This window comes from Mizuhopecten yessoensis, unplaced genomic scaffold (assembly GCF_002113885.1).
Source record: "Mizuhopecten yessoensis strain PY_sf001 unplaced genomic scaffold, ASM211388v2 scaffold3627, whole genome shotgun sequence".
Classification (NCBI taxonomy): Eukaryota; Metazoa; Mollusca; class Bivalvia; order Pectinida; family Pectinidae; genus Mizuhopecten; species Mizuhopecten yessoensis.
In genome coordinates, this window is record NW_018405139.1 from 811486 (window position 1) to 832538 (window position 21053).

At 34.0% G+C, this 21053-nt stretch overlaps 2 protein-coding genes across 2 annotated transcripts; one reads left to right on the plus strand and one right to left on the minus strand.

Annotated features, from left to right (window-relative positions):
• Nucleotides 1-1494: 1494 nt before the first annotated feature.
• LOC110447853 (F-box only protein 47-like) lies at nucleotides 1495-9315 on the minus strand. The gene is made up of 10 exons (XM_021493802.1): nucleotides 9048-9315; nucleotides 8565-8730; nucleotides 7085-7261; nucleotides 6673-6749; nucleotides 6191-6377; nucleotides 5677-5847; nucleotides 4020-4178; nucleotides 3454-3596; nucleotides 3051-3210; nucleotides 1495-2750 (listed from the first exon to the last, which is right to left on the minus strand). The coding sequence occupies exons 2-10, from the start codon at nucleotides 8728-8730 to the stop codon at nucleotides 2653-2655; spliced, it is 1338 nt and encodes a 445-aa protein (XP_021349477.1). The 5' UTR covers nucleotides 9048-9315; the 3' UTR covers nucleotides 1495-2652.
• A 255-nt stretch (nucleotides 9316-9570) lies between these two features.
• LOC110447820 (elongator complex protein 4-like) lies at nucleotides 9571-20564 on the plus strand. The gene is made up of 10 exons (XM_021493759.1): nucleotides 9571-9701; nucleotides 11914-11949; nucleotides 12605-12726; nucleotides 13204-13317; nucleotides 15326-15441; nucleotides 16783-16904; nucleotides 18241-18404; nucleotides 18951-19059; nucleotides 19736-19842; nucleotides 20183-20564. Exons 1-10 carry the CDS (start codon nucleotides 9575-9577, stop codon nucleotides 20306-20308), a joined length of 1143 nt encoding a protein of 380 aa, XP_021349434.1. The 5' UTR covers nucleotides 9571-9574; the 3' UTR covers nucleotides 20309-20564.
• Nucleotides 20565-21053: the final 489 nt, after the last annotated feature.

Sequence of the window (21053 nt, forward strand, 5' to 3'; positions counted from 1 at the left end):
AAAAATGTAGGAGGGGATCTCCGGACAAAATTCAAATACTGAAATGAACAAACGGCAATAACTTTTAAAAAAAATGGTCGAATCAAAATTCTTTTAAGGGAGAAACAACTTCATATCATGATTATAATGTATACTAAGTTTCAAATAGTACTACGGGGGGGGGGGTTCCAAATTTCCTGGAGGGGGTTTCCATGTGGGGGGAAAATGAGGAAAATGGTGAAAATACATGATTTTTAAAGAAAATTCTCAGGGTGGGGGGGTTTCCTGAAGCCCAAAAAGCCCCTCTGGATCCGCCACTGAGTGTTATATGACAAATTTACCGGTTGTCAATTTTTTTTTCCTGATGTTGAAAGATTTTATTGGTAGTCATCTTTTATTCCTTTCATCCCTATAAAACTTTAGTAAACTCTACCATGCATTGATCTGGATGAGTCCATTGTGGTCTGCAGTGGTGAAAGGGTTAATCAAGTATGAACAATAGACTAGTTTTAGAACTATTTAAATCAACGTGTCAAAAATGGAAATTTTCTCGTTAGGAATAAATTTCACATACTTTTCTACTTTAATCTTCAATAAAAAGAACAATTTTTCCTTGAAATAATGTAATATTCGGTATCAAAATAACAGTATCAATATGTTGCACACGATGATGATATACTTTTAAGGTAATGGTGTCATTTAAATGCTCTAGGAGGAATTGTATTACCACACCTTTAACACCCACACAGTTGTAAGTCAATGAGGTTCCATTTATCATCAAATGAATTATGAAACTAACAGTTCCTGACTTAAGATTCCTATACCCATACCTTTATGGATTTATCTTGTTTTGAAATTACAAGTGGGGGCCGACACTAATGTTAAATCTCCATAGGCATTGACCCTACTTTTTACACAACTTCTACCGATAGTTAATAATTGTCTCGGTAAGGTAAAGTTGGTACGTCTACAGATAATTTCAGGTTTTTGCTTGAGATTTTTTTCTTATTGAGACATATTTGGTTATGTAGAATTTATGAGTGATCAAACTGATGATTTTTTTTTACAGACGATTGAAGAATATTGCATCATAGCGTAAACTTACTTTAAGCGTTCAGGCCATATAAAAAAGTAACAACAAAATTTCATAAGAATCTTTAATATTGTTGCAACAATAATATACAGTTTCAAACTTACATTCCATCTAATTTTCATGGGAAGAGTCACACATACCAGGTATATACGCACATAGAAATACCATCTAACAACGGATTTACTTACTCAAGATCTACCCATACAATAGAATTAACATACTACTACTATCCTCTCATTCTCTCTACGATTGAAATTTTCTTTATAATAAAATTGTCTTCAAATTTTACAAGCAATTTTTCATGTACCACTTTAGAATCCATATTGCATAATGAAACAACATTTTCCCCTTCACCACACATAATTTACTTGAGGTTTTCTTTCTAATGAAATCAACATAAAATCTTGTGACAGTTTTTCATGTATCACTTTCAAATCTTCAATTTTGCAAAGAAACAACATTTTTCCTTTATTCTCTCCAAATACTTCAAAGTCTTTTTTCTAATGAAATCAACTGATATTTGTCAAGTGTCACTCTCAAATTCACACTAGTACACAACCACATACATGTATCACGTACTGAACATTTCTTTTAAATAATGTTTACTTCACATCTCATAATCGCAAGAAATAAGTTAGATATAAAAATAATCACAGCTGAAGAGCACATAGTTTTCAAATTCACATGTTCAATCATTATAGAATCACAGATCATTACCTACATGTACCGGATGTAATTGTATAATTCTGATAAACAAGTATTCAACAACAATACAGACCAGAAACCAGTTGTATCAAGTCATTAGCTCAACAACTCATTTAAAAATTCAAACAAGAATAAAAAAAATATTCATGAAAATATCAGAATTTCCTGTTAATATCTTTCAGGAAAATCATTTTGCTCTAAGACTTCCATATTTTGTTTGAATTTTAATGCTTTTAATCACTATATTTTATAAAATATTATCACAAATTCTCTTTCACTAACTTATCCATCAAAACTAATATTCATGAAAGAAATATCATCAGTTAGCTATCGTCTGTAAGATACCATCTACAAATAGTTTAAAGCAGAAGGTAAATTTGAAATAGATCTTCTCACAAATTGTTAAAGAATATGATACATTGAAACTTGTCCAATCAGACATTGTGTGGGATCCAACAAATTGCTTGGAAGACAGCGTGTCAGAATACAAAGGTTGATAAGAGCTGTATGTTGATTATGGCAGGATGATCAAAAGAAGGGTTTGTAGGTTAAGCAGGTTTCACCACAGGTATATATTAGGCTCGTCTGTCAATACACCTATGTTTATATTATAGGTGTACATTGAGAGACGAGGCTAGTATCTGCGGTTTCAATGTATCTTGCAAAATATGCATTGAATAAGTTATTTCAGTATTTAAGAAAAAACCCAGCTAAAAGATAAAATAGATAAACCAAAATGTGTCACCCAGCTAATGAGATTTGCTACACTCCTGCGTCTCAACAAAATCTTATAAATCACAGTTTGCAGGATCCAAATCTGAAAGCATTAATCTTAAGTCAAGTCTCAAAGGTCATGTTTTTTTGTCCATGCTGTATTAGGACAGGAGTGGCTTGTAGGCTACATGAATGACCTTCTTGGTGAACTCTGACATAGCTGTGACCAGAAAGAACATCTCGTTTTCATGTGTGTCGTCTGTAATGAAAAGATCAAGCTTATCAAATATTGATGGACAAAGTAAAAACAAAGTAAAGGATATAAACAACAACAAAATACCAGGTAATGGAAATTGAAAGCTTTTGTTTTTCTTCAATTTAAAAAAATACAATACACAAATAATTAACATTTAAAAAGTTTTGAAATTTCAAAAACAAAGTCAAAACAGAAATTTATTATAAAAGAGGAATGTAAAAATAATTAATTTTCGGAAATGAAAATAATGAATTGGCTGCCTTTAAAGCATGAAAATGTGCAATTTATGGAAGTTAAAAGTACCTGGATCTGAGAACTCATGAGTATCCAAGATGAGTTCTTTGAACATTTCCACGACATTATTGAAGTAGCTCTGTCTGTCTTTTGGGTTTTCTAATGTGTCCACAATAATCTGCACTACGGTCATCGCATAAGACAGACTGAAACTGCTCTTCACACACACCTGGAAATTGTATATTAATACGCCATTTAAATCCTAATAACCATAGCTGTTAATAATAAATTCATATTTGCTTGAATTTTATGAATTTATCTTTCATTTCTCGAACAAATCCACATTTCTTCCACTTCGACCGGAAAAATGATGACTAAAACTCAACATATCTATACAATTAGTATTTATAATTAAATATTAAATATTTATACAAAGACTCCTTTACTGACCAGTAACCTGGAAGTAACTTACCACACAGAATGAGGTAGTGATGCTGGCCAGCTCCCGAATCCTTCCATTGATAGCTTTACTGACCAGTAACCTGGAGGTGATGTTGTCTCCACACAAGATCAGCAGATGAGCAATATTCTCTGCAAGCCACTCGTCTGGGAGACCTTATTTACAAAATTAAAATTTATGATGAATTTGAGTATTCATTTGAGCTAGATGTGACATTATTACAAGCATATTAGTATATTTCAGTATTTCTTTCTGTAATATTGGTAAATATGTTGAAAACAACTGCAAGCTCGATGGTTTTATAACCTCATCAATGGCCCACTTGTCCAGTACGTATAACGTTTTGTATGGTCATCAAATGTGCCAAAAACTCATAGTCATATTTAAGCAAACTATTTCAGATTCGATCTAGACTGAGATACAAAAACGGTTACAACCAAGTTATCTGAGCATAAATTTAATTCAAATATGTATTTTGTAATGGGAAAGCTCTGAATCTCGTACCCATGTTCATTAGCTATTAAACTGATACTGGTTATTTAGGATTTCAGTTTAGCTTTATTACTTGATTTTCTTACTTGTAAGTTCATCAAGGACACTGATGATGTCATCCTCTGACCACTCCTGTGGGTAACAGTGGAGTACCTGTAGGGCATTGGCCAGTTCATTGAAATGTGCTGCAGACTGCTCCGAGTTGTATGGTGAACTCTCACAAACATCATACCACAACACTTCTCCTGAAATTAGTGTCAGCCGGAACAAAATTCAGGACAATTTGACAATATTAAGGTCCATCAACACAATAAGGTCATACAAGGTCAAATACCAGCAGAAACATGGTATATATGGTAAAGAGTACCAAGAAATTGACACAATTGAGGCACAAAATTGTAGGAAAATGGCAGAAATAAAGAAAATAATAACTCATTGGTGTTGCAGCATATCATTTTAATTTTGGTTTGTTTGATGCCCCCTTTAGCAGAAGACAAAGAAAATCCAAGAGTCTTGCGTTTGACAAAATTAGAGTTCATAATCACTTTTCACTGGCACGACAGCCCATAGTATCCTAGAGAATTATGTCATAAGACTTAAAAATTTGTATTTTTTTTATGAATATCATTTTTGATTTTTCAAAATTTAACCCTTTCATTGTATGTCCGAAAACTTTACCCTGTTACATAAGAAATTAGATCATTGACAGAGATGCATGTGCAATGTCTGAAGGTCATGCAGTCTCATCAGCAAACTGTAACACGACTGACATGGACAAAATATTGCTGTTAATTAGTATAGGATTTGATTCAAATGAAACCCATATATATCCATTTTCAATTTTCATTATCAACAATATGCTCTTACTACTCATCATCATCATCATCATCATCATACCATTATCGCCTTCAAGTTGGCATTTTGTCTTCCAACACAGGTTTTTTTTTCTACAAGAACCTGCTTTATTTATAACGAGATTTTGTTTCGTTTCCAACACCCAGCCTTCTGGGGGCGAGTTTAACTGGGTGCAGGGAAAGGAATGGTCATATAAAATGCCCATTCCAAGTAAGATGAAAAAGTGCATGACCGATAAAAACTCTTATTAAAGACCTTGAATTGTATCTCAAGGTAACTGCCATGTTTTTTAATTGCCTTTCCCCTGTAACATCATTTTATGTATATCAGCACAATTTTACAGTGCATTCTACACCAAATTATACAGTCAATGTTGACAGTTTGTATTTTTTATGAATATCAGTTCTTTGAACCTGTTTCTTTTCAAAATTTGAACTTTCTCATAGAATGCCTGAAAACTTAACATCTAATTTGATAATCAACAGAGAATAATGTATATATATTTAATATAATGTTTGAATGCCTGTAATAATCTGCTCATTTTTGCTTCAAAAAAAGAAAGATTTTAATGAGGAGCAAGCAGGCAAAGGAACAGCAGCCATGTATAATGTCAATTCAGACAATAACTCCATGTCTAAAACGAAAGCTTTTTTCAATTATGAATGAATATAGTCTACATCTTAAAAAACATCTATTGAAAACTCTGAATTGTATCCCAATTCTAAAATAACCTTTCCCTTGTAACATGATTTAATAATTGATAAACATGAACACAATTTTACAGAGTATTCCACACCAAATATTACAGTCAAAGGTCAATGTTGACATTATTGTTTCACAACTATCCTCGAAAATTGCATTATACAGTGTCAGTATTTCAACTCTCACCTTCGACAGCAGGGCCATAGAGAACATACAGAAGTCTAGCCTGGTGTACCATTGGCCACTGCTTTAGAATCCGACTAAGCCAAAAGGCTCGATCTTGAACTGTGTGACAGTGGTCTACAAACACACGCCTGAAGAAGGCTCTGATCTGAAACTCCATCTGGGTATGTTTTCCTGGTTAGAAATGAAAGAAATTTATATGACTGAAAAAAGTTAGTTCAGGTCAGGTGCCTTTCTTTTCATAAACACATGATCAGACTATTTTTCAATTGTTTCATGAAATTGTCTATTTCTAAAGAAAATGTTTTGATCATCCTTAAACCTTGATTAAATTATGCATGTATTTTCATTTCTTCAAGCTAGATAATGGAAAGAATAATTATTTTCAAATCACTATCAGTTGAAGAGATAATTATATTAAATAATTAATGTACTGAAACATTTTAATATGCAGTTAAAAAAAATTGGAAACAAAACTTCCAAGTTTTTCATAATACAAAACATTTTTAATACAAACCTGGTTTTGAATTGACAATAATCTTAACATTTTTCAAAATTGCTGTATGGTGACACACTGCATCAAAGACCCTCAGACACTCAGAATCATCCCATCCTGCTATCACAGTATGGAGGAACTTTCCAAAGCAGTTCAGTGCAATACATCCAGCTAAGTTTTCACATTTGTCAGAATTTGAACACATAATCTGTTGACAAATGAAAGAATATTAGCTCGATCCATTTCATTGAATGAAAATCTGAAACAAATTCTTCTTTCTATTCTAATTGTAATATGTACAATCAAAGAAATTTGTTTTTGTAATTATTATTATAACTCTGTTAAGAATAAGTGAAAATTCCACTTTTACAATTAAGACTGTTCTTTTTCAATATATCCAGTTTAAGTTGCATCTGGCAATACACTTTGTCTTTCCCAGATTTTTTAATTGTGGAAACATAGTAGTAAAATAGTACAAAAAAGTTCACTATACATTGCCTTACTTTAGTAAGAACTTCAGTCACAAATTTCAGGCGATCTCTTGTAGAATATAAACATGTTGACCGTTTCATAAGAAGCCCTACAAAATTAAAGTACACATTTGCAAACAGGAAATATTGTTCAAACATTGATAAGATAATGTTTCAAATATATATTCACATCAAACTCAAAGTGATACAGAGCAAGATAAATGTTGTCTGATATGAATATGTTTGTCTTAAATAATCTAGACACTCAATAGACACTATAAATTCACAAGTAAGATTTTGTGCTTTCTCAAATAACTTTGAAATTCTTTTTCATTCTCTGCATTTGTTACACCCAATATTTATTCAGCTTGAAGTTGTCTTGTGTATGTACTAAAAGATACTATGAAACAACTGTTATGGCTTCACTTGTTAAAGTTTTAAATACCCATTTGCTGGAATGTCCTGATGACATCAGACTGTTTCTTAACAGGAACTGGTAGACATGCACTCTGTGTATGAATTTTTGCTAATATCTCCTGCATAGCTGGTGTAAGTACTCGGTAGCCTTCGATCAAATTTCTCATTGACTTTGATGTAATGGTTAGCACACTTAATTCTTCAACTGAAAAAATAAAATAAAATAAGGGATGACCATTTAGCTTAGAATTTAACGAAAAACAGTAAAAGGTATATAAAAATACTTTCAAAATCGTTTCTTAGAATTGTTTTATTTTCGTGTAAAAGATTTCTTGAACATTGATTTGCACAATTTTCCCAAATTTACTACCATCACCAAGTTGTCCAACAGAAAGTTTTCAAAGTTTCTCAAATTCAAACATAAAAACAATACCTGCAATACCATTTTGTTGTAGATTACCATTGTAGAATGCTGACAATGTATACCTATTTCAGTCAAGTTTGTGTGTTCTTGGAACAACATGTGAAAACTATTTTCATTTTCAGTTGTGTACATTGTAAACAGCAAAGAAACATCAACTCAATACTATATAGCTTTCATTTCATTGCTGTTTAGAGCAAAACTAATGTTTTCTTTGTTGAGGCAACCCCTCGGGGAAAACCACAGTGTAATTCTAAGGATACCGTTAACAACTAAACCTATCATACATCACTATCCTTTTCCACCATCACTTGGAATTGAATACAAATTCTTTGGAAGTATGTGGTATATAATGCTCATGCTTGATTGGGCAAAGAAGTATTGACCATTCAAATACATATACTGGTCAGTCACAATTTTTTTTTCCTACGAGTTTTTGTATAGATCTATGTATGTACAGTTTATTTGATTAATAAAATATGTTCCTGAAGATACCCTTAAGAAATAAACCAGGGACTAGAAACCCTCTGTAAGACATAACTGTCAATGGGCTCTTAACACATTTACAACAAAGAAACAGTCCCCCTGGTCCTGTGGTTGACCTTTAGATCTGAAATATGATGTATTCTCATACTTAACCTTTTAATAATACAATGAATTAATATTGCAAATTGCAACGAGACAGGACAGTACAGGTCTGACACATGTTGTTTATAGCTAGCACAGTAATTAATATGTTGTTTCCAAAATACTTTTTCTCCACAGATTTTATAGAGTTAAAGAAAAAAATGTCATGTGATAGCATGTGTACTTCTTGAATACACTTAAAATCTGAGAGTTGCACAAAACAATATGCAAAAAGACTTGGTATGCAGTTCCAGACAACATGTCTAACTAATATTCTGGAAATTGTATCTTGGAAGCAAAATATATCATATGCCCCCCTCCCCCACATAAATGGCAATGGCAAAAAATAACAACTATAGTAGTCATATAAAACAACAGAAACTATTTTCATATCGACTCCCAAATGAACAACTCTAGAATTTTGATTCCAGATCTATATGTATATGTAACTATATTTTACCATTTAGAAAGTGAAGAACATGAAATTTCAATTCTATTGGTAGCATGTCAAAGTATCCTAAAGGGTTTTGCCGTAATTCTTTGGATTTGGTCTCTGCTTTTTCTTTTCCTTCCAATCTGCCGGATCGCCTTGGTTTCTTACACTGCATGAAAGCTTTTATGTCCATCTAAATTATCAAAGACAAATGCATTGTGAAACACGATTTAAAATTCTCATTTTAAAATGCATAAAAATCTTTCATACATGTTTCGATATACTGAGTAATTCAGTATCTGAACAACCACATGTCATTATGCATCTACATCCATCATAAGCAGGCCAACTTCTTTCATGGCTTTACGACCGTCTGGAGCTCTAATTTTAAAATTGAAAGAATTGAAATATTCAAACTTTGGAAGTGGTCAAAATAGTACGTACAATTTTTGAAATGTGTAATTAAACCACTTCTTCACAGTATAACAGTGAAATAGATTAGCACTTTACCTTTTGTTAAATTGTTAATTTTCTTTTGCTGAGTTGTCGTCTGCTTCAGCATTCAATGCAGTTCTCGACCAACGTCTGCTGTCTGTCGTTGTGATGGTATATCGAACGATCCCTTGGGTATTGCAGCGTTCTTCCAATCGCTGAAAGAGTTCTTCGAACTATTTCGGAAAAATTATCAAAATATACCAAAGCATGTATATATGTAGTTATTGTAGTAATTAGGGAGGCTATACTAACGTCAACAAAACAATTCTAATTTAGCGCGTGCTGTCACTTTCAACACATGATTGTTTTTTATCTCCTAATTAAAGAGTTCTTCTAAAAATAAGCGATAATGTATAAACTTATTTAAAATCTAAAAGAACTGCATGCTGTGAAACATCACAAGTATCTATAAAATAGTAATCAATAATGAATACTTTTGCGTAAGAATTTATCAATTTTATTTGTTTTCTTTACAACTAATGATGATAGTTAACATAGTTTTATTATCGACTTTATAGCGCTCAGCATAGATGTAAACAAATATGGCGGCAACCAGTTTCCAGAGGAAGACACGTGCTAAAAATTTGCAAATTGCTGGGTCTAAGCCTTCATTATACAATAACCAACTCTTGATTTCTAGTGGTATTCCATCCCTTGATAGCATACTAGGTAAATTATGTAATTATATGTTTGGCACTTGAAGGTGCATTGCTCAAACAGAATGTTAGTCCGAAATATCTCAATAAGTTATCTCGTTTTATTTTTTGATCGGGCGGAGGTATCAAAGAGAAAATGGTTCATGTGGTCGACGTCTTCGTAAGCATAATGCCTTGCTCCTGTTGACGCACAGGGTCACGTTACAATCACACATATGCTATACTGATATGGGTCACAACACATGAACATACTATATGTGTGTTGTGACCCATGCATATCAGTATAGCATATATGTGTGATTGTAACGTGACCCTATGGTTGACGTTTCTTCATAGTCATTCCCTTATTTACAGGTTGCGCAGAGGACGCGTATACAACTTAATATCTCAGCACGATGGTAAAAACTTGAATGGATGTTTGACCCAATGCTTATTGAGCCCAGATTTAAAAAAAAAATAAGGTTGGGTAATCTATCACAATTGTAGGGAGTTGATTCAAAATATTTACAATTCTATTTTTAAAGCATGTACTCAAATGTTGGTCTTATATCGATTTTTTTCATTTTTTGTTTAGTTTCCCCTCCAATTTAGGTTTTCGAAGGCAGTGATGATTTGTTGGTTGGTTATATCTATGGTGTTTATTAGCTTATAGATTTCTACCATATCAGATCTTAGTCTTCTATATTCAAGTGATGGTAGTCCTAGCCGACAAATAGTTCAGGTTATGAGAGATCTTTTAGGGATGGAACAAGTTTGGTTGCCTAGGCCTTCTTTGAACATTTCTAGGGAGATTTTTTTTCAGTATATAGTGACCACGTAGTAACATTAATTTCAAGGTATGGACGTACCAAAGATTTGTAAAGGTTGAGAAAAATTTCTTAATTGATTCAACTGAAAAATTTGTAATGAGACCTAGGTTACTGCAGTGTTTACTTGCTCACTAAATTTTAGGTTTTTATCAATAACTACTCCCGAGTTCTCGTTCACTTGCCACCAGGTCTATTTGATGTCTCTTCCCTTGCTGGGTGATCATATATCTGACGTTGTTCTTCTCTTGGCCTGTATATATTTTGAGGTGTTTACATTTGTTTGAATTAATTAAGTTCCATCAGCCATTTGTCTGTCCATTCACATACCTTTAGCTTGTTGACGTCGTTCTGGAGTGACGATCCATCCTCATTATATTTTGTTGGTTTATAGAGTTTGGCGTTGTCTGCAAACATTTTGATTTTATTGACGAGTGACTCAGGTAGGTCGTTGATGTAGATAAGAAACAGTGCTGGTCCGAGGACGCTCTCCTGTGGAACTCCACTGGTGACCAACTTGGATGATGAGTACTGGCCATATACAACTACTTCCTGTTTCATATCTTTAATGAATTCATGTATCCTTAAGGGTTTCTAGTAATTGTGTTGTACAGGATCAACCACTTCTAAACCCATGCTGATAAAATGAAAAGTTTCCAGATTTACATTTTTTCTCTGTTTATAATATCCAGATCAAAATTGCAATTACAAACAGCTATCTGGGTTTGCAATTAACTGGTCGGGTACAACGGCGCATATTGGTAATACTCCTGCATTTGGGTAACAGTTACCCATTTGAGTACCAATTTTATTACTGATACATCAAGCTCTATTACCCATTATGAACAAAAAAGTTGTCAATCTTTCACCGTAATCCGATGAAAAATACAAAGTTCACAAAATTATGATAGTTGTCTCTGTCTAAATCTTGGTGAAAATGACAAATTGTATCACATTGGCTTGAAAATTTGTTACAATTATATTTGAACCTAAACGAAGGTGGTCAGAGTAATTTTTTCATTTTTTAAGGGTGAGATCTACTTTCGGTAAAAATGATACCCCTAATGATCATATATACGAGAAGGCAGAAAGCCATCAATGTTGAAAAGTCGACCCAACATAACTTTCTTGCATCAAAAACAACATTTAGAGTTGATCTACGGGAAAATGCTTAGTTCTGTTGGAAAGATGGATATTTTTTCTTTTAAAACCCTCCTATATGCACGTAGAATGTATTCTCCTTCCTCGGACATGATCTCCGTTTCCTCCAAAAACACACGCGATTTCAGAGTTTCAAAGGTTTTCGTGGCACTTTTAAAATAATATAAATGAGGTTGAGGTCAGCACATGCCGAGACCCGTGGTGTGATTGGCAGGAAGCGCAGCCATTGTTTTACTTATATATTAATTTCTATTTCAGGTGGAGGATTAGCTGTTGGATCTGTTTTGCTTGTTGGTAAGAATGCAATTTGTTGTGTTACTGTCCTTTGTATCGTAATGAAAAATATGTCTATAGACACATCTACGATGATTCATTGTACATGTATAGAAAAGAAGGTGACCAAAATAGGATCCTTCAGTTGAACTCTTGTTCAGTGTACCTAATGTACGTACCATACATGTAGATAAAAAAGTGTGAAGGATTTAATTTGAATCAAAATGTGTCCTAAATTGTTTTAATAGTTAAAATAAAGACATTTTATGAAGGTAATCAGGCTTTATATAAATTACAATTTTCAAATTGGCTTTTATCAATTAAATGTATGTCAATCTGATCAATGGGCCTTTTCCAACTATGAATAATTGAGCAATTTAATATTGATTATTTGCACAACACAAAATGTCATTATAATTGAAGATTTTAACATTTAATATATAGTTCTATATGGGAGAAAATTATAATTTGATGGAAAATATATATATGAATAAATGCTGGAGTTACATTTTTTTTCATAAGACTATGTATATATATTATCAGGACTCCAGTACTTAGGAGTATTATAATGTACAACAGAGGTGTACCTACGTGTATATTTACTACATCATAGTGTAAAAATAATTTTAATCCAATCATTTATCTTGTATTAAAAAATCAAAATAATTCATTTCAGAGGAGGATAATTTTGGAAACTATGGTCGGCTGTTGTTGAAGTATTTCTGTGCTGAGGCAGTGATGACCGGTCACTCTCTACTGCTATCAAGTGCTGACCAGTCTCCGGACCAAATCATCAAGGTGACACCTCTTTGTCCACTTGTCACAAGGTTACTTGCTAACCTACATGTTATACCTGTGATTTGTATGAGTTATCTCCCTTGAAAAATTACAAATTCAAAATTTAGTTAATAAATATAGCTGTTAGTGTTATACAAATCAATTAATCAAGTGATGAGTGATATTCTCTCAAATATCCGTGTGTGTTTTTCAAAAATTAAAAACAAAATGTTTTCATAATACAAAGCATATTTAACTCTCTATGATAGTTCATTTATTTTTTCCAAGTTAATGAAATAGAAACCTGTACTACCAGACACCGTAATCCTGTGTTTAAAGATCACATTTATCTCTTAAAGGGCCATTTATAATCTGTATTCTTTATAATATTTCAGAATTTAACAAAGGACAAAATCTCTAATTCAGGTTTCATTTATCAGTAACATACAGGATGACAATGTGTGTTATGATTTTCATGGTTATATTATACTACTACAGGAGTTACCTGCCCCTATCATTGATGACCCAGGGTCAGTGGTGACCAGGCCTGAGGAGGAGGGGTCAGAGAAGATGTCAATAGCTTGGCGATATCAACACCTACCTAAGTTCCAGGTAAAAGCCAGAGAAAATGTGCCTAGGAACTGTTTAGTTGACAGCATAGCATGCAACTTTTACTTGGTGTTCTTTTTTGTGATCATCATGCATATTAATGGTTGCAGTAATACTGCATATACATAGTACATGTTGATTTAAATGTTATTACTGTATCAATCTAATTAAAATTATATCTTCACATCGCTCCCGTTTACTGATACGTTGCTTCAACGCGACATATCAGTAAACGGGAGCGATGTGAAGATATAATTTTGATTAGATTGTTACTGTATTTGACCGCAAATAAGACCCCACTTGCCCGTAAGCCCCTTCCCCATTTTTGTAAATGTCGTGAGAGCAGAGTGGCTGGCAGCAATTAAGCCTCCTCCCTAATTTTATCTCACAAAAATATGTTGTCAATTTTTGACAGACGCACGTTCTAACATGCCAGCAAAACTGCAGAAGTTTTCATCTCTGAACAATTGTTGATAAATATAAATCCAGTGAAGAAAGAGCACGAACTTTCTCATCATGATATTATATACACATGTAAATGTCTCATATTTTATCCTATATATCAAGATTGATTATAAACAAAGAATAAATAACTAAGTATAAGGCTAATTTATTGGTTCTCCATCAGACATCTAAGAAGTCTGGTGATTGGACCCGAGAAAACTTGGGCTAATAGTTGATCTGAATCAAAATGGCATAATTTTCTTTTTCTTAGTCATTCTATCAAAGGGTTTGTTTTCCTTCTCTTCATTCATATAATAGAATGTATGTTTGTGATTCAGGTTTTATATATTCCAACTACTTAAGACTTGGAAAAGTTGTTATGATTGACAACTGCAGACCACCCCTTTATTGCCTTTATAAGACTTTAATCAATACAGCAACTAGCCTGACATTACAGTGATACAGTTATCTTTCAGTATAGAAGGTAAACTAATGAAGGCTTTAATCAATACAGCAACTAGCCTGATATTACATAAATACAGTTATCTTTCAGTATAGAAGGTATACTGATTAAGGCTTTAATCAATACAGCAACTAGCCTGAAATTACAGTAATACAGTTATCTTTCAGTATAGAAGGTAAACTAATGAAGGCTTTAATCAATACAGCAACTAGCCTGATATTACAGTAATACAGTTATCTTTCAGTATAGAAGGTATACTAATTAAGGCTTTAATCAATACAGCAACTAGCCTGACATTACAGTAATACAGTTATCTTTCAGTATAGAAGGTAAACTAATTAAGGCTTTAATCAATACAGCAACTAGCCTGATATTACATAAATACAGTTATCTTTCAGTATAGAAGGAATACTAATTAAGGCTTTAATCAATACAGCAACTAGCCTGACATTACAGTAATACGGTTATCTTTCAGTATAGAAGGTAAACTAATTGAGGCTTTAATCAATACAGCAACTAGCCTGACATTACAGTAATACAGTTATCCTTCAGTATAGAAGGTAAACTAATTAAGGCTTTAATCAATACAGCAACTAGCCTGAAATTACAGAAATACAGTTATCTTTCAGTATAGAAGGTATACTAATTAAGGCTTTAATCAATACAGCAACTAGCCTGACATTACAGTAATATAGTTATCTTTCAGTATAGAAGGTAAACTAATTAAGGCTTTAATCAATACAGCAACTCGCCTGACATTACAGTAATACAGTTATCTTTCATTATAGAAGGTATACTAATTAAGGCTTGAATCAATACAGCAACTAGCCTGACATTACAGTAATACAGTTATCTTTCAGTATAGAAGGTATACTAATTAAGGCTTTATTCAATACAGCAACTAGCCTGACATTACATAAATACAGTTATCTTTCATTATAGAAGGTATACTCATTAAGGCTAGGAGAAAATAGTGACAATGTTAATGTTTAGGGAAGACTTACAAAGAGAATGTTGATGTTCCATCTTTTATTTTGGTATTGAGTAACTAAATCCTCACAATAGTGAGTTCTGTAGTATTGAAATACAGATTTACACTTACAGTCCAATCCAACAACTGTTAAGTTTGGTCACTACTATGACTTGACCAAAGTAATGGATCCCGCCCTTGTCAACAGCTGTGACTGTTCCTGTGTCGGTCAGACTGACCTTCTCGACGGGTAAGTATTGTTTTAACATTAAATTACTGGGCTCCGACAATTGTATCCAAAAGGTGAGTCAACATGATTGTGTATGAAGATGAATGAAGTGTTGCTGTGGTTCTGTTGAGAGACTTGACGGGATGAAGTAGCAAATTTGGCACCTAGACATGTACTGTATACTGGGACATTTTTGCCCAGTCAAACTTTCGCCCTTCGCCCAAAAAATCAATTTTCACCCAGAGTTTATTTTGCCCTTCACATGTTGTTACTAAGTTTACTGTGCTGTTTATATCACTGTAATGATAAATGGCCTCATGAAGGACGGCAAAAAAGGAGATAATCGAACTGAAGCGAAAATTTCCTGGTATACAGTATACCTCTGTCTATCTTTTCATGGGTCACCTGCCCGAACACCTGGGTTTTCTCTGGGTACTCCAGTTTTCTCCAACATTAAGACCCATGCACGCTAAATTTGCTTCACAATCGTTGTAAAAAGTTTAAATTTTACATTTATAGGTGCAAGTTGCCTACTCAGAGCACATACCAACACACTAAGTACTTCACAAAAATACAATACAAAATCACTCTAGCCAAGCATACTAAACGTGAAAAACTACTGCTTCATTTCAAGCAGCATGATCTATAGTTTCCCTTCATTTACAAAAAAGAAATGAAGAATTGTCTGGTAATGAGACAAAATACCAAAATTAACTACATTTTTGTACAACAAACCAGAATCATTATGTAGAGTCTGAGGTAACATCTGAATTTGTATTTAGCAGGAGGCTGCTGCCATCTTGGATTTTTATGCCTGTCACCCTGGTTAAATATATACCAGCCACTTGCTTCTGACTGGGCTAGGGAGAATTTCTCTTAAGCACAATCTGTGGTGCATCATACAATCAAACCAAAGGTCCAGGGTTCAACCCCTAGCAGAGGCATTGTATTGAATATAATGACCTCCCTTACATTGCATTGCTGCCCAGGTATACTTAGGGACCTCAGACATATGGACAAAAAAATACTCAGGGATACTTACGATCCCTGTAAAACTAGGGATATGTTCTTTCCTGCAGGGGGAACATGTCAACCCGGTAAAATACAAGCCGCTTCCTACCGACTTGGCTAGGGAGAATTTCTCTTCAGCTCATTCGGTAGAGCATCATTCTTATGAACCAGCAAATCTGAGTTCGGCCCAAAGTGGAGGCATTGAAAAAACAATGATCTCTGTCACATTTGATATAATGTACATTGTAGTATCAGACCATTAGCAAATACACGGAATATCCACTTATACTCACTTTATTGACTTGTATACGTATATCTCTTTTCAGATTATTCAACTTTTTATCTTTTCAGTGATTTAAATGGTGTAATGAATCCAAAATACAGGTGCTTACTGAAGACCATAAAAGAAAAGATTGACAGGGGAGGTTTCTCCACAGCTAAAGTACAAGAGAAAAGGAATATTCTACGAATCGGTAATTATCTGACAACTGTGCTAAATGATGTCCCATTTCTACATAAAAGAGACAAATGGTAATTGTATTATGTTTCCTGGCTGTGGTTGTTTTAGTTTTTGTACCCCCGCTTCGACTTAGTCGGGGGTATATAGTATTTGCTTCGTCTGTCTGTCTGTCTGTCCGAAAGGTTTCCGGAACATATCTCCCGTACTATTTCACCTACGGTTATAAATCTTGGTTTTTGGGTACATGCATGGAAGGCGGTGTGTCGCGTACCATATGTAGGTCATTGTGACCTCTACCGTGACCTCTGACCTACATAATGTCGCCAGAAAGGTTTCCGGAGCATATCTCCCGTACTATTTCACCTACGGTTATGAATCTTGGTTTGTGGGTACCTGCATGGAAGGCATTGTGTCGCGTACCATATGTAGGTCACTGTGACCTCTACCGTTATTACGTTATCGTGTATCAAACTACCTTCAGTGCAAATACTTTCAGCATATAAACTCTTCACATGACTCTTCCAATCCACATGCCCATCACTTCCACCAATTCCTTATCAATCAAAGAAGGGGTTTTACGAAGGCCCCCCTTCGAGTTACATCTAGTTCTTCAAATAATATTTTGTCAGATCACCCATAGGAGGTATGCATAGTCAATTAGTCATACAGTGGTCATACAGTGCATTATAATTGATTCACCATGACCTTACCTCTAGGTCAAAGTTGAAATATTTGCAAAATATTCAGGGAAATCTGGTTTGACCCAATTAACTTTAAATCCATTGAAGATATTTTTATGATACTTAAAGTATACTTGCAGCACCCACAGATATATACTTAAAGTATACTTGCAGCACCCACAGAAGTTATGCTGATCACTTACTCCAACAATGTCAGGTTTTACACGGCAAGATATTTTTGACAGGCGCCGTCGCAGTCGGCAAAATCATATCCGATAGAAAAAAGGTCCACCAGCGGCCTCTTATGTTATAGGAGTAGCTGATCACTGTGACCTTCACCTCACGTTATGTCAAAGCAGTGTCTGTACAATTATATTTCAGGCTAACACTTATGTGCCCAAGATATACTGAGTTATGGCACGTTATATCCTTTTAAGACAAATGCACTAAACTTTATCCAGAATGGTGGATTTCGTCTATTAATCACTTAGTGAAAAGAGTGCATGCATTTTTGAGTAACTTTCAAAAGTATTACAACTATCAATTTAATTGATGCAGGTTTCTTAATATGGAACTCTTTTGTAAAGGCAATGCATTTCACTACAAGGTAGCACACATCCTTAAGTAGTCATCATTTCCTACTAACATATTTGACATTAATCTCTGTAGGTATTCATTCTCTTGGATCACCACAGTGGGGAGAAAATGGTGGTTTCTGTGAAAACCATGAGGATTTGGATTACTCCCTGCCTCGCTTCCTTCTAGCACTTAGATCCATCCTGAGGACAGCGTTTGGTGTGTGTATAATCACCATTCCAACACATCTGTTCAAGGTAAGTAGTGAAGTTGTAATATCCCTTGATTCCACAAAGTGCACCCCTCTTGAATGACAAAATCTTAGAAATAGTGTGAAAACTTTTATTTTACAGCTTAATTTGCAGTCTTAATGTTCATAAAATAGTTTTTTTATCAGAAGTGAAAGACGTTTTAAACTTATTATGGATATGCATTTTTACCGAAAAAGGTGATCTGTATTTACCGAAAGTTGATCTAAACCCCTAAAACCTTTAAAATTTCTCTTTACACCTTAGTTTAGGTCAAAATATAACTGTAAACACTTCTCAGGTCCCTGTGTAACTCAGCAGTACTGGAGTGAATAGTGCCACAGTGATTAAACACACTTTTTGAAAACTTTTCACAAACATTGTATTTATTAGATAAAGTCTGAACTTCAGTGCAATTGGTTGTACAGTAATTACATGCCTCATTTTGTGTCTGCAAATGAAATTTGGAGCTATCTGTATCATAGCCTGAACGAATAAAGCCTTTTTGTTCCAAATTCTGTCTTTATTAAAATTTCACGGTGATTGTTTTTTTAGAGTGCTACTTTTGTGAGCCGCCTGGAGAGATTATGTGATACAGTGGTTCATCTGGAAAGTTTCGCGGGATCTGACAAAGAAAAGAATCCAGCCTACAAGGAATATCATGGTTGGTTTTGTAGGATTTCATCATTCACGTAATACTGATATAAAGCTTATGAAATAGAAATTTGGGATTATTTTTTTTAATTTTACCACATAGAAGAAGGGCTTACTGTATGTAAGTAGCTCAGTATCTGTTTATAATTGTGTTTTAAACATGTAAAGGTTTCAAATAACAAAATAATGCATCTATTGCCTGAATGTGCTCAACTAAATATTGACTTTATATACATGTATTTGAATTCAATAGCATTTCCTATTTTAGATATGGCTTAATGCAAAAAACAAGAGTGATACAAATATAAGTTGTAATAACTTGTTTCATAATTGTTGCAATAAAAAGTTTATGCTGGGGTATTTTATATTTTAGGTAGTTTGTGACTTTTACTAGTCACTGACTTTCATATTTTATTCAAGCCAGAACAAGGCTTCAAACAATTATAACTATGGGTATACATCATGTTACATTTTGTGTTTTTGATGGTTTCATGTGGTAAGACACCTTCCTTATTTAGATTTCAAGGTGATCTTGTGTGGGAGGGGAGTTGTTTGTGAAACAAACTACATGTACATGTATCAATCGGTCTATATATAGTCAATCCTACTGAAATTCTTATTGATTGTATTAAATAATATAGCCAGTATGGAGTACTTATGTTAAGTGAGTTGTCTTTTCTGTGTAGGCCTGTTCCACATCCGACAGCTGCCCAGACTCAATTCTCTAACTAGTCACATGCCAGACACACTGGATTTTGCCTTCAAATTGAGAAGAAAAAAATTCACCATTGAGGTGCGAACAAATACGAATTTTATAACTTTTGAAAATATATGCATGTTTTTTTCATAGTCCACAAAAATTCACCATCCATATGCTTAGTTGTATTTTCTAGATATTGAAATGGTAATAAGTAGACAAGAAATTTAGAAAATTTGCACGATATTGTGTCTACTTGCTCATTAAGTCACAACAATTATTTCAAAAAGAAATATTTTGCCTGTTTATACATCTTTTATCAAATGTTTTGAAACATAGTGATTTTTTTTTTTAAATATCTTAAAAAATTCTCAAATTCTTTCAAAAGTTTAAAACAAAAATGAAAAATTATTGGCAACGTTTTGTTTTCCTTCAGAAACTTCATCTTCCTCCAGAGTTATCAGACACAGCAAGTCGACCACAGGAAGATGCGGTGCCCAATCTACGCCCTGGTGTACTTTCATGTGGTACTGTTGGATCAAAGAGCAAACTTGACTTTTGATTTATGAACATTTTGCTTTTTAAATGGGTGTTATCTCCAAACTCCAAATCATTTTTTCTGTTTCCAGAGTTGTCTTTCCTTACACACACTTCCACCTTAAGTTGTCTACAGCTAAAACTCTGTTTAATCATATTTATGACAGAACTAAATTTGACTTATTTAGGTGATTTTTTCACCTGTGGTAGTTTCAATATGGTAATAAAAATCAATTCTCCTGTTGAAATATTTCTGCAGAACTTAAGGTTTTACAAAACAAATTTTTAGCTCACCTGGCCCGAAGGGCCAAGTGAGCTTATCCCATGGTGCAGCGTCCGTCGTCTGGCGTCCGTCAACCTTTTCCTTTAAAATGCTACTTGTCCTGAATGGCTCAGAGGATTTTGACCAAATTTGGTCAGGAGCATCATTGGCCAAAGGGTTCTCAGTTTTGTATAAACGGAGGGTCTAACCCCCCTGGGGGCAGAGGGGCGGGGCCAAATAGGAGGAAAATAGGTAAATCTTTAAAAATCTTCTTCTTCTCAACCAATAGAAGGATTTTGACCAAATTTGTCCTAGAGCATCTTTGGACAAAGGAGACTCAAGTTTGTATAAACGGAGGGTGTGGCCTCTTTGGGGGCAGAGGGGCGGGGCCAAATAGGGGAAGTAGAGGATTTTTTCTCTCCTACTATACAAGTGAAGGGATTTAAACCAAATGCAGTCTGAAGCTTGGTCAGGAGCATCATTGGCCAAAGGGTTCTCAGTTTTGTAT

Excerpts from the sequence above, each read along its gene's own strand:
- LOC110447853 (XM_021493802.1), bottom strand. The coding sequence starts at position 8,730 with ATGGACATAAAAGCTTTCATGCAGTGTAAGAAACCAAGGCGATCCGGC. Across the intron at positions 7,262-8,564 it reads TGTTCTTCACTTTCTAAATG|TTGAAGAATTAAGTGTGCTA; the intron begins GTAAAATATAGT and ends TTATTTTTTCAG. Across the intron at positions 3,597-4,019 it reads TGTCCTTGATGAACTTACAA|GTCTCCCAGACGAGTGGCTT; the intron begins GTAAGAAAATCA and ends TTTGTAAATAAG.
- LOC110447820 (XM_021493759.1), top strand. The coding sequence starts at position 9,575 with ATGGCGGCAACCAGTTTCCAGAGGAAGACACGTGCTAAAAATTTGCAA. Across the intron at positions 11,950-12,604 it reads TGGATCTGTTTTGCTTGTTG|AGGAGGATAATTTTGGAAAC; the intron begins GTAAGAATGCAA and ends AATTCATTTCAG. Across the intron at positions 12,727-13,203 it reads CTCCGGACCAAATCATCAAG|GAGTTACCTGCCCCTATCAT; the intron begins GTGACACCTCTT and ends ATACTACTACAG.